A 12,936-nucleotide genomic window follows, 5' to 3' on the forward strand; every position below is an offset into this window, starting at 1 on the left:
ACTCGACTGGTGTTTATCTTTCAAATTTCAGTTGAAGTATCTGTCCCCAGGTAGCCTTCACTCAGCTCCCCCAGCCCTGGCTAGGCTTGGGGACCCTCCTTTGGGTTTTCATATAATTTCTATCATACATTTGACCATATCCTTTAGAAATTGTTCACATATCTGCTTTAGACTGTGGGCTCCCTGGGACTAGGGATTTGATTTATTTCTTTATTCTCAGGATCTAACCCACAGCCTGATACATTTAGGTGCCCTACTGCTGCGTTTTGGCCTGACCTGTTCTGTACCCCCAGCTGAGGCATGTTTGCCTGTATTTCCTTCCTGTACTCCATTACTCACCTTCTTCTGGCTCTAATGACCTGGAAGAAGCCACATTGGTCCACCATCTTTTCTGCTGCATCCCCCAACCCTCCCATCCTTAGTTTGTTCTGACTCTTGGCTCTCAGTGACTGATTTGCTCTTGCTGATACCCATCCCTCTGGTCTCCCAGAATTCTGCTTATCCCAGCTCTCTGCTGTTGAATGCAAGCAAATAATTTCCCTGCAAAGAACTGCTAGAAAGACTCCAATAGTAGTTTATGTTTTCGAAAAATGTTTTTTGCTTATTTTCTTTTTCAATACTTGTCTCCTTCTCCCACAGCTGCACACTTTACTTAATTTGAGAAAGTGTTGGATTTCACATTGAAATCCTTCTGGTTCCAGCGGGAAAGCTTTTTTTTTTTTTTTTATTCCTGATAACATATCAAGAAGGTACAATATTATTCCCATTTGTCCCCTTTTCACTATGTAGCATCTAGGACACAAATGTTGAAAACTCTGCCTCTAGATAAAGCAGAGCAATGGAGAAAATATTGGAATTAAAGGCGGGAAGACCAAACCCAGTGTCTTCTCAGCTTATTTTTTTTTCAGCTGAGTTGTTTTACCAATTTCTGAGGAAATTTATATTACATTCAAATTCAGAGAAATCATACTTCCCATTTCTCTAAATTAACAAGGAACTAGAAACTTCTCTCTCTCTCTCTTTTTTTTCTTATAGCCCTGGAGGCTCCTTTTCACTTTTCTTACTTTAATGTCTTTTTTTCCTCTGTAATTACTGGATTTAACTTCCGAATTCTGAAATATAATATATACATATGACCTGCAGAGGAACTTTTATAGCTGCTTACGATTTGATTTAACTTTAGAACTTTCTTTATGCTGCAATCTTGTACCAATTAAACCTGAACAGATCGGCTTCATTACTGCCAGGATACTTTCGTTTGAGATTTTTTAATGTGTTTTTTAATTTCAATTATTCTCTCTTATTTCTTCACTTTTTCTACTTTTCTGACCATGCTCTCAATTTTCTTTTAGAAAATGTGGTCAACATGACTCTTACCAAGAAACAGGGAGAAATTTTTTGCTTCTTTTTTTGAGAAGAAATAAAACTTTTTACCTTTAATTTGTCTTTGTAGTTCACATTGCTTTTTACAATTGGTTAATTTTTTTCTGATTACAAAAATGTTAATTGTCACTGTAAAAATTCAGGGACGTATGGAAAAGTATAAAGAACAAATAATCCTGATTTTGCCATGGGGATGATCTTAGCACGCTCACTTCTGTCATCTTCTCTCCCAAGGTCTTTCCTTATACCACGGCAAAGTCCACTTCTGGTGATCTTTTCCCTTGAGCAGTACTGAGCTAAAAGTTACTCATAGGGTTTCCTGTTTCCCAGATAATGCAACATCAGCATGTATTCCACAAAATAACTTTTGAAAGTGCAAGGTCATCATTTGACAAAATCGCATTTAAAAAAATATTTCACTAGAAGGCCCCAGATTGACCTTACATTTCATATGTGCCAAACATTGCCTAGTACAACTTCCTTGGGAATATCAAGGCATTAGATTTTCTAGGAAGTTATTTGGATATGAATACACTAAGCTTGTGTCTCTGAAATTAATATAAGTGTGAAAATAGATCACTTCACACATATGAGAAACTGGTCTCTACTGGATCTAGTGTGGTTTTGAAGCACCTGTAGAATGTCCAGGACTTAGTTTGAGAGCATCTGCATCCTAGTAGAGGCACTGGAACAAAAATATATGAAACTCCAGGCCCCATCTTGAATCCTGGTTGGCCTGGGGACACCTGGAGTTTGTCCGTAAAGCGGAAGGCTACTCTGGACCAAAGCCTGGAAGGGTGCTCAGAGCAATCTGAGATCCTTGTCTCTCTGATCCATCGCAATGGGACGAGGACCCCACCTCTCCCATGCTAATGACATCCACTGGCATCTCAGACCTCTGCGGATCTAAGAGGGCGCTGTATACTCTGCCGTCCCATTCCTCACTTGCCAGCTGCAGCAGCTGTGATTTGGGGGCTGGGGATTTTCGGTCCCCCTGAGGGGCTTGAAAATCCTTGCAGAATTCTCCCACGCTTGGAGTCTCAGCCCATGAAACCATGGCCAAGCTCCTGGATGTCCCATGCCTCCAAATTACCCCTTTCCTCGAAAAACAAAGGTTTTTCACTGGAGTGGGTAAGACACTCTCAAAGACATGGGATACAATGAAACCAGAAAAGGGGCTGGCTGCAATTCCTAGACCATTTGTGCTTTAGTTTTTTAAAAAACAAGCCACACTTCTCCTTCCTGGTTGCCTTCTAGAGTGAGACGGTTTCTTGGAACACACTTCTGTTCAATGGGACACAGGCCATCCTAAGCTGTTTTTAATGTTCCTAGAATAACTAGATTATGTTTATTTCCATTATTGCATAATAATTAAGATTAAATTTGATCGAGTGTTTACCAAATGCTAAGACACTGTTTTAAGGACTTTAAATATATTAACTCATTAAAGATTAGAGTAATCCTCTGTGCTAGGTAATATTATCTACATTTTAAAGGAAACTGAAGCATGGAGAGCTTAAGTAACTTGCTGGAGGACCACATGACTGGTAAGTGACAGAGGCAAGGCTTAAAATCCAGCGACCTGGTTGTAGAGCTCAGGTTCTTAACTGCTGTGTCTTCTGCCTCCCAAGAACATAAGCTAGAAAGAATATTTAAAAAGCCATAAGGAAATGCTTGGTTCACCTAACTTATCCCAGGAACTTATTCCTAAAATTCCATTTACTAAAAGGCGAAGTAAAAGATATAAGGGGAAATCCAGAATAAAAAATAGCCTTTTTTCCTTTTGATTCACCTAGTTTAAAATAAAACAAGACAAATCTAGGTTCTAAGATCTGGCATCTGTGTGCCAAATTGAGGTTCTCCTCTGTAGGCTTTCTGTAGTAAAGGAAACATATGGTCCACTCCTGGGTCCTTTGATGAGCCGAATTCTGCCATATAAGTGAAATATTGAAAACAATGATCAGACAAGACAGGTACAGAAGAGACTTTTGAGATGAAATAAGAGTTTAAAAAAATGCCACTAGAATCAGAACAGAGCTTTTGAAAGTTTTCGCAGAGAATGTATTGAATTACATTTATGGAAATAATGATTCTGACTTCCAGATGTGAAAAAAAAATGGTTGCAAATAACGTGAAATTTACGGTGAGGTGTGAGTAAAGTATAAGATATCTGATCTAATATATTTTAAAAACTTTTTCTTCTTTGACCAAAACTCAGAACATGTTATAAACCTCTTATATTTTCCTCATTAGCTATGGATTACAGCCACCAAGCAAGGAGTGAAAGCTGGGACGTTCTTCTGGTCTGTGTAAGTTACCTTTATTTTGTCAACGTTTGTAAAATCACAATTACGATTCAGTTTATGAAACATTAATTCAATTTAATTTTATTTCTGTTAAATGTAAAAGTACTCAAACTTTTGAATATTTTCTGATTCAGAATAACCTTCCAGGTATTTTTTTCCAGAGGCCCTCTCTCCATCTCTCCTCCCTCCTCCTCCTCTCACTCTCTTCCTCTTCCTTTTCTCTTTTTTTCCATTATTTCTTAATAGAATTTAAGGAAGATGTTCTCTTCTTCTTCTAGTCATCCTTTAGATTTTTCTGTCCTTATTTAAAGGTTTTTGGTAATTTGCCACCTAGGGAATGTATATTTCTCTTAGACTGTTTATTGCTGTGGTTTGCATTATCATTTTCTATAAATATATTATGACACGCTACATTTATTTTGGTTCACAACTTTAAAAATCTAGTGTGATCACAGACAGCTGATGTAGTGGTCTAGAGATTGGAAATTCCAGATGGGCAACAAGGAGAATCCTCTGTTTCCACCAATTTTCCCACTGAACTCCAGGATTTCCCTAATAAGAAAAATGGAACTACTTCTCTTCCCCACAGAGGTGATGGGGGATTAGTAGTTAATGTTCGTAAAATAGTCTAAAGATGAAACTTACCTAATAAAACTGTCAACATGTTGATTATTTCCTTAGTAAGAAAAGGAATCTGTTTCAACTTTCATGGGGATTTTGTTCCCACTGAGATGTTCTTTCCATCTTTTTTTTTTTTTTTTAACCACCTAAAGCTGTTTCCATATTTGCCTCTTATGCCTTAACAAAAATCTGACTATTCTATAATAGTAGTGTGCTGAGAGCAATCACAGGTTCAACTTAATCCAGAGCGGTACCGTCTATATTCTCCAAATTTAGGAATAAAAGTAGCTTTTTCGGATATGAAGGGCTAAGTTGGAATTGGGTTTGGTGATTTGAAGCTAAGACAGAGTGTCCCTTTAAAAGTCTCTCTTCTCTTTTTTTTTTTAAGGAGGTTTTCTGAGTTGAGAAATAAGTGTGGGTATGGTAGAAATGACACATAAACAGCATGTTGATTTACCAATTTAATCTAATGCATTACATTTTTTTAACCCTTGACTGTCATAGATGCTTATAGAAGTGATTTCTTCTGCTCCACCACGTTTGCCTGGCAGAATGGAGAGGAGCCAACAACATAATTAATACTTAGCCCCCACCCTTACCCCTTGAAACTGCTGCAAAGCGTCATTGAAAAGGCCCAGTGTTCTGATTTTGAATGGCAATTTTCTCCACCCGTTTCAAACCACTTATAAGAAGGTGGCTTTTGTGTGCCCCAGAGATGTCTGTAGTTTTGCTTTGCTTCTCGGACCATTCTTCTTTTATCTCTGTGTCCTGGAAGTGACTTGCATTCGTTTTTTTCTTTCTTTTTAAAAAATCTTTTTGTAACATAGAAAAAAAAGGTCACACTTCCAGTTATTTAATGGAATATATGTCAGGGAAATCTACATATAGAACATTCTGAAAAATTGAAGATTTAAAACCAGATTCAAATCATAGACTTAAACTCTGAAGGCCATCTTTTTAACGTGGTTCTGTACTGCAACCTAGAATTATTCTTGCTTTTTTAATGATAGTATTTCATTCCAAATCATCCTCAGCTGATGCTCCATCACATTCTTGTATGTCAATTCATGTTTAAAGGCAGTAATTCCCTTTATGTATGAGTGTTTAGATTGATTCTAATCCTAGCTCTGCCACTTATTAGATTCCTGACCTTGGACAACTGATTTAATCTCTCAATAAATCAATGTCCTCATCTTTCAATGGGACTGATAGTGCCTTCATCATAGGGTGTGGTGAAGATAGAATGAGTTAACTTATTTAAAGCACTTGGTAGGGTACTTAGTACACAGAGAACAACCAATAAATGGTATTTGTTTTCTTATTCACACTATGTCTTTCAACATTGACCAGACAATGGCTACATATATCCTAAGGTAATTTGTACCCCTTTACCACTAAATAACTCATCTAGTCCATTTTTCATTCCTCCTTTTTTTTTTTCCTTCTTCTGACCATGTCTAATACACTTGGTCTCATGACAAATTCTGTATCAATCAATGATGATAAAGACAACGTCATGAACCTCATTTCCCTTTCCGTTGGATGTATGCTCTTCCTTTATCAGATTTGTTTGTGCTGTCTCTGCATTGTATTTTGAACACTAATGGCTAAGGGTCATGTCTTTTTGGTCTCAGGTTATTTCATAGAGATAAACCAGAACTCCTAGGAAACAGAGACCACTTTGTCCAAATCCTCATTTTTGAGATCAGAACACCAAGGCTTACAGAGGTAAAATGTTGTGCCAAGGTCACACTTAGGATGGATGCTCAGACCTCCAAAGTTGTCATCTTATACTCTTACCATACTCTCACACTCAGCCCCTGCCCGGAAAATGATAATCACTTGCTCATCTTTCCAAGCAGAGAATGGTGACTCCTCCAAAATAGTCTTTTTGGGGGGAGTAGCTTATATCTTTATTTATATTCACACAAATGCCTTGAACATAATATGCTTTTAACAAATATTTTGTGAATGAGTGACACATGATACATCTCTGTGGACCTGTGAATCCAGTACATAATGATGAAAGCTAACATTTTCCTGAACTCTTTCTCTGTGCCAGGCACTATTCTAAGTGCTTTACATGTATTCTCTCTTTTAATTTTTAGGACTACCTTATCAGATAGGTACTATTATTATTATTATTGTTTTTTTGATTATTGGTAGTAATAATTTTATTTTATTTTTTAAATTTTTTGTTTATTGCAGTAACATTGGTTTATAACATTGTATAAATTTCAGGTGTACATCATTATACTTCTATTTCTGCATAGATTACATCATGTTCACCACCCAAATACTAACTACAACCCATCAACACACACATGTGCCAAATTATCCCTTTCACCCTCCTCCCTCCCCTCTTCCCCTCTGGTAACCACCAATCCAACCTCTGTCTCTATGTGTTTGTTTATTGTTGTTGTTATCTACTACTTAATGAAGGAAATCATATGATATTTGACCTTCTCCCTCTGACTTATTTCACTTTGCATAATACCCTCAATATCCATCCATGTTGTCACAAATAGCTGGATTTCATCGTTTCTTATGGCTGAGTAGTATTCCATTGTGTATATATACCACATCTTCTTTATCCATTCGTCCCTTGATGGGCACTTAGGTTGCTTCCAAGTCTTGGCTATTGTGAATAACGCTGCAATGAACACAGGGGTGCATGTATCTTTATGCATTGGTGTTTTCAAGTTCTTTGGATAAATACCCAGCAGTGGAATAGCTGGATCATATGGTAGTTCTATCCTTGATTTTTTGAGGAGTCTCCATACTCTTTTCCATAGTGGCTGCACCAGTTTGCACTCCCACCAGCAGTGTATGAGAGTTCCCTTCTCTCCACATCCTCTCCAACACATGTTGTTTCCTGTCTTGTTAATTATAGCCATTCTGACGGGCGTGAGGTGATATCTCATTGTAGTTTTGATTTGCATTTCCCTGATAGTTAATGATTTTGAACATCTTTTCATGTGTCTGTTGGCCATCTGTATATCTTCTTTGGAGAAATGTCTGTTCAGGTCTTTTGCCCATTTTTTAATTGGGTTGGTAGTTTTTTTGTTGTTGAGATGCATCAGTTCTTTGTATATTTTGGAGATTAAGCCCTTATCAGAAGTATGGTTTGCAAATATCTTCTCGCAATTGTTAGGTTGTCTTTTCGTTTTGTTGATGGTTTCCTTTGCTGTGCAGAAGCTTTTTAGTTTGATGTAGTCCCATTTGTTTATTTTTTCTATTGTTTCTCTTGCCCGGTCAGACATGGTGCTTGAAAATATGTTGCTAAGACAAATGTCGAAGAGCGTACTGCCTATGTTTTCTTCTAGAAGTTTCATAGTTTCAGGTCTTACATTCAAGTCTTTAATAGATAGGTACTATTATTATCCTCATTTTATAGAGGCATCAAAAAGTTAAGTAACTTGCCAAGGTCTCATCACCAACACATGTTAGGGTCAGGATTCAACCCCAGGCATTCTGGCCTCAGGGCCAATGCTTTTATTCCCTACCCCTTACTGGTCAAGCACCCTGTCCAATGAGGGTGTTACAGGGTGAACGTTCTGAGCTTGACACAAATTCTATTAGCTTGTATTTTTCCACTGGCATCAAGTGAGTCCATCAGAGTCCATTTTTGTGACTTAACACCAATTATAAAATAAAGTAACTTGTAGGTAGGTAGTGAAGTAAGGTAAAATGAAAGGGCTAGGGCATTTGCTTTTTTTTTAAGTTAGGAAAGAATTCAAAATATGTAATTATTTTGTTCAGATACAGGCGATTTCTAAGGCTGAAGAATTAAATACTTTAAGCGATTAACCTGGCTTTGCTATGCCTATTTCTAATTCAATTATAGGATATAATAAACAGGGTCACATTGATTCAGTAGTATTGAAATTTGTTTAAATTAGGACTCATTTTATGATAAACATGATTTTTTTCTGGGCTGGTAGGATAGTTCTAGACAGAGAAGGGGCCAGAGAAGTGACAAATCCCTGATCTATCAGAGAAGGCCAGAGCTGGTGGGGGTGGGGATGGGGGGAGACTGGTTCATGAGAGCTCCTTCCAACCCTAGCCTTCTACCATGGCTCTGAAGATTTGTCTGTCCCCTAGCTGGCTCTTGCTCACATCCACCAAAAGTAAATGTTTAAATGGCTCACCCAACATCCCATGATAAATTTTTAATAGAGTTTATTTTTTTAGAGCAGTTTTAGGTTCATAGCAAAATTGAGCAGTAGGTTCAGAGATTTCTCCATGTACCCCCTGTCCCCACACAGGCATAGCCTCTCCCATTGTCAACATCCTCCACCAGAGTGGTACATTTGTTACAATTGATGAACCTACATTGACACATCATTATCACCCAGAGACCAGAGTTTACACTAGGGTTCACTCTTGGCCACAATAATTTTTACTAACCACAATTAAACTTGGCCTTTGGTTTGAATTCATTGTAAACATGCTCTAATGCCTGCTCTTGGATGGGGGAGCAGAAAAGTGTGTTATGCTCCTTGTTAGGAAAGAATAAGCGAATTTCCCCATAAATAAAGACATCACTCAGCTTACGAGCATCTTAATTAACTCAGCCCATGATACAGTACTATCACATTAGCCAAGAGCTCTTAAAGCGAGTGCCAGATTTGGGGTAATTATATTTCAACAGAGGAATGAAGCTTGAACACAAAAGTCATTGTGGATGAAGATTATACCCTTTTTGTCAGTCTCGTAATTATATGTGCCTATTCTTGATAGATTTTTCTAGAGCTCGAAGAGAATTTCAAGAATACCTTTCCTAACCCCTTATTTTATAGAGGAGGAACTTAAAGTTTCAGATTAAATAATGTTTCTAAAGTCATATAGCTATTTAGAAATAGAATGATAACTAATTACCATCATTAATAAAAATAAGTTTTTTTAGCACTTACTATGTGCTAGGCATTGTACATGCCCTTTACCTGTCTTGTCTCATTTCATCCTTACAACCAAGCTGTGCGGTGTGCTTTGCTATTATCTTTATTTTACTGATGAGTAAACTGAGGCTGAGAGAGTTCAAAGAGGCCTAGAGGTCAAGAGAGGTCACACTACCAGCAAGAGGTAGATTGGGGATATAAGTCTGGGTCCCTCTGTGACCACAGCTAATGGCTTTACCCAGTAAATGGCAATGATTTTGAGCCTGGGGTCCTTTCTGCCTGTAGCAGAGTCTCTGATCAGCAAGACAGGTTCCTCATTTGACTGCAATCAGAGTTGCCAGTCTCATCTTCGGAGGCAGAGGTTGAGCAATGTTGTATGTTGCAAATAGAAATGGAAGTTTAAAAACTACAGTGGTCTCCCATTATCCTCAGGGGATACGTTCCAAGACCCCCAGTGGATGCCTGAAACCACAGAGAGCACTGAACCCTATACATACTATGTTTTTTCCTATACACACATACTTATGATAAAGTTTCATTTATAAATTAGGCACAGTAAGAGAATATTCGAATTGCCAGCATCCCTACTCTTGCACTTTGGGGCCATTATTAAGTAAAACAAGGGTTACTTGAACACAAGCGCTGCTGTACTGAGACAGTTGATCTGATAACCCATAGGGCTGCTAAGTGACTAATGGGCGGGTAGCGTACACAGCGTGGATACCCCGGACAAAGGGATGATTCATGTCCTGGACAGGATGGAGTGGGACTGCGTGAGATTGTGCACGATTTAAAACTTATTGATTGTTTATTTCTGGAATTTTCCATTTAATATTTTGGACCGCAGTTGACCTCAGGTAACTCAAACCTCGGGAAAGCAAAACCATGGGTAAGGGGGGACTACTGTAATTTCAAAGGGGACCTTTTACTACAACGTAGTGAAAGCAGATGGTGGTAAATAGAGAGCCCTTGGCCTGGGTGCAGGAGCAAGCGCTCATCAGGCTGGAGTTTGTGGAAATGCAACCAGCATCATTCTTTGCTTGTTATTACCCTACAGGGTCATCCCTCATGAGCGGAGAATATTAACCATACTGCAGTGGCTCGCCCTGCCAGATGATGAAAGGTATTTGTTTCCTTGTCCTTCCCTTTCCCTCTTCTTTCTTCAGTACATTTCCATCTTAGGTGAGAATTGGGTGAAAAACTAGATGGATTATGCAATAGAAGCATGGCCAAGGTTTGGTCTTGTTAAAAGTTTTGTGGTTCTTAGCCTTAAGAATTACTTCTGTAAGGACTGAGGTTATAATGGTGTAGGATATTGGGGACCACTTAATTACATGGATTGCTACAGCTATGAATCCTGGCCACCACACCAGAGCTTTAGGAAGTTCCTGCCTTTGATAAATGAACCAGCAGCATCCCAAGGATTGGGGAAGCATTAAGACTAACTTTTCGCTTTAACAGAGTTGTTCTTTCAGGCTGCAAATTGCACGGCCCATGTGAATTATCACTGGGCTCTATTATCTTGAGGATCAAAGACCTGAGTATGTGTTCAGATTTTCCTTTGTGACTTTGATTCCTGAAGGTGGTACCAGGCAGTTACCACAGAGCGGGTGGTGTAGGGGGTGGTGGATGTGGAAGCAATAGAAATAAAAAAAAAAAAAACAGCAAGAAAGAGATATTGTCCATGGTAAGACTGACAGTGGTTGGGAGATTAATTAACTTGATTTGAGAGGATTTTTTTTTCATTTGTAGGGATATTTGATATTCTTTGTTATGTGTGGTTTGGGGGAGATTCTGAACCTTCCAATTTTCCCGTAGGCCTTCAGTCTATGCCTTCTATTCCGAACAACCTGATTTCTCTGGACACAAATATGGCCCTTTTGGCCCTGAGGTTAGTAGCTTATCATCTGCCTGAGGAGCACCTGTGTCCCTGGGCTGCCTGATCTACTGACCTTATTTCAAGATTTGTACAAAGTATCTTGGAGTATTCCTATCTGCAAGACTAAAAACATTTTCAAAAAGTCTTAAACCTACCTGTTTCTCTTACAGGAACTTAATTTCAGATTGATTTGATATTCAAAAATATCCTAAACATGGTGTTCATGGGAGGGGTAGATTCCAGCCCTGCAGGCATCAGTCAAAAGGTGAAAGACTGGGAAGGGTTGGCATTTGCCGTCACTGGGATAGGAATGGAAAGGAATCTGGAGATGAAACTTGCAATACAAAGATTGCAACTGAATTTCAGCTCCCTTCAAATGATTATACAGTTCAGAGAGGGTAAGTCAGCTATGAAGCTCTAATAGCTTTAGCAGTTACAGTCAACCAGGCATGTTATAGCATTGGACATTTTTTTATTTGATAAATTTTGACATAGGTGTATACCTGTGAAACCATCACCACAATCAAGAGTATGAACGTATCCATTACCCCCAAAAGTGAAACAGATTCTTAATTGAGAAAAATACCCTGTTGAATGAATCTGTTTAGCAGAGGAGCGTGACATCCTTTTATCAAACACTCAGGAATCAGTAGAAGATCATCTGTTTGTAAGGTGATAGCCAATATAACTTCAAATTCAGCAGATGGGAAAGGGATGGTGATGTTTTATTATATTCCTCTTTCATCTCGAGATGGCAGTCTTCCCAGTGTTGCCCCATAGAGCATTTTAAAATATGATGGGATTTACAAATCTAAACCTTTTAATATTTTAAATGTTTTCCACCTCTCTTTCTTACTAGGGTGGTGAGGTGTACATCAACATAATAAAACTTGATTTTGGATGAGAAATGATTACAAAAACTCTTTGGTGATGGAAACTGCCTTCCATTCTCTGATAGCCTATGACAACACTGTTGGCGATAATTAAGTTGCTTGTGTTCAGCCTAAGGATGAGAGGAAATACAGAGAACTTGTCTAAACAAAGGCAGTAAATACCAAGGAATCATAAGTCTTTCTGAATGCTTTAACATCAATTCAGTGGTGATTTTTTTAAGCACCAAAAACTAATGGCTATGTGAAACCATTCTTAGTTTTCCTTAAATCATTGAAGTCATCTAAGTCCGATGTTCTTTTTCCTATCCCTTTGATGTTTAACCAGTGTTGCATGATTATGAAACACAAATAATAGAATGAGATAAACATCTGCATACATGAAACACAAATCGTCTTCTTGCCAGAGCAAACATGGCTGTTTTATGTTTAGGATGACTTTCTTTGAGATTAATCTAAAGCGAACAAAAGGAACCACATTTTATTAAAATGTTAAAAAAAAAAAAAAAAAAAACTCTAAGCAGTTCCATGTGCCCTATTTAAAGGTTCCACTTTGCTTGGATAATAATATCCCCTAAAAGACCCTACACATAGGCAAACCAGAGATTGATATAGCCATTCTTTTAAAAGCAGCAGGCTGATACTTAAAAAGGTTTGGGGCTGCTCAAATTCCTTGGCAGGTAAGTGGACTTAGAAATAGAATCTCAGAACTTCTGACTCCCACACCAGGGCTCTTCCTGTGGAACCATTTAACTCTCCTTCAGTCCAGGAGATAAGCAAAGTGATCAGTTAATAACTATGTTCAATTCACACAGAACATTTTCTTTACGTCGAAAGTTGGGTTTTTACAATACACGTGAAGTACAACTCTTATAATCCTTAGTTCCTTAAAAGTTATATGGCTTAGCAATAAATGTTCTTTATCCATGAACATCTATGGATTTCTAATCTATGTA

The 12,936-nt window shown here is 38.1% G+C and overlaps 1 protein-coding gene across 9 annotated transcripts in view; it reads left to right on the forward strand.

Annotated features, from left to right (window-relative positions):
• ENPP2 (ectonucleotide pyrophosphatase/phosphodiesterase 2) overlaps positions 1-12,936 on the forward strand; it is a 107,779-nt gene that overhangs the window by 56,023 nt on the left and 38,820 nt on the right. For all 9 annotated transcript variants that reach the window (XM_087447518.1, XM_087447514.1, XM_087447512.1 and 6 more), the window contains exons 9-11: positions 3,637-3,692; positions 10,269-10,334; positions 11,030-11,102. In XM_087447518.1, the coding sequence (XP_087303644.1) occupies positions 3,637-3,692; positions 10,269-10,334; positions 11,030-11,102 (195 nt within the window). The remainder of the gene's footprint in view (positions 1-3,636; positions 3,693-10,268; positions 10,335-11,029; positions 11,103-12,936) is intronic.

The sequence above is a fragment of the Ceratotherium simum genome, chromosome 23 (genome assembly GCF_057802395.1).
Source record: "Ceratotherium simum simum isolate JZ-2026a chromosome 23, ASM5780239v1, whole genome shotgun sequence".
In the NCBI taxonomy this organism is placed as follows: domain Eukaryota; kingdom Metazoa; phylum Chordata; class Mammalia; order Perissodactyla; family Rhinocerotidae; genus Ceratotherium; species Ceratotherium simum.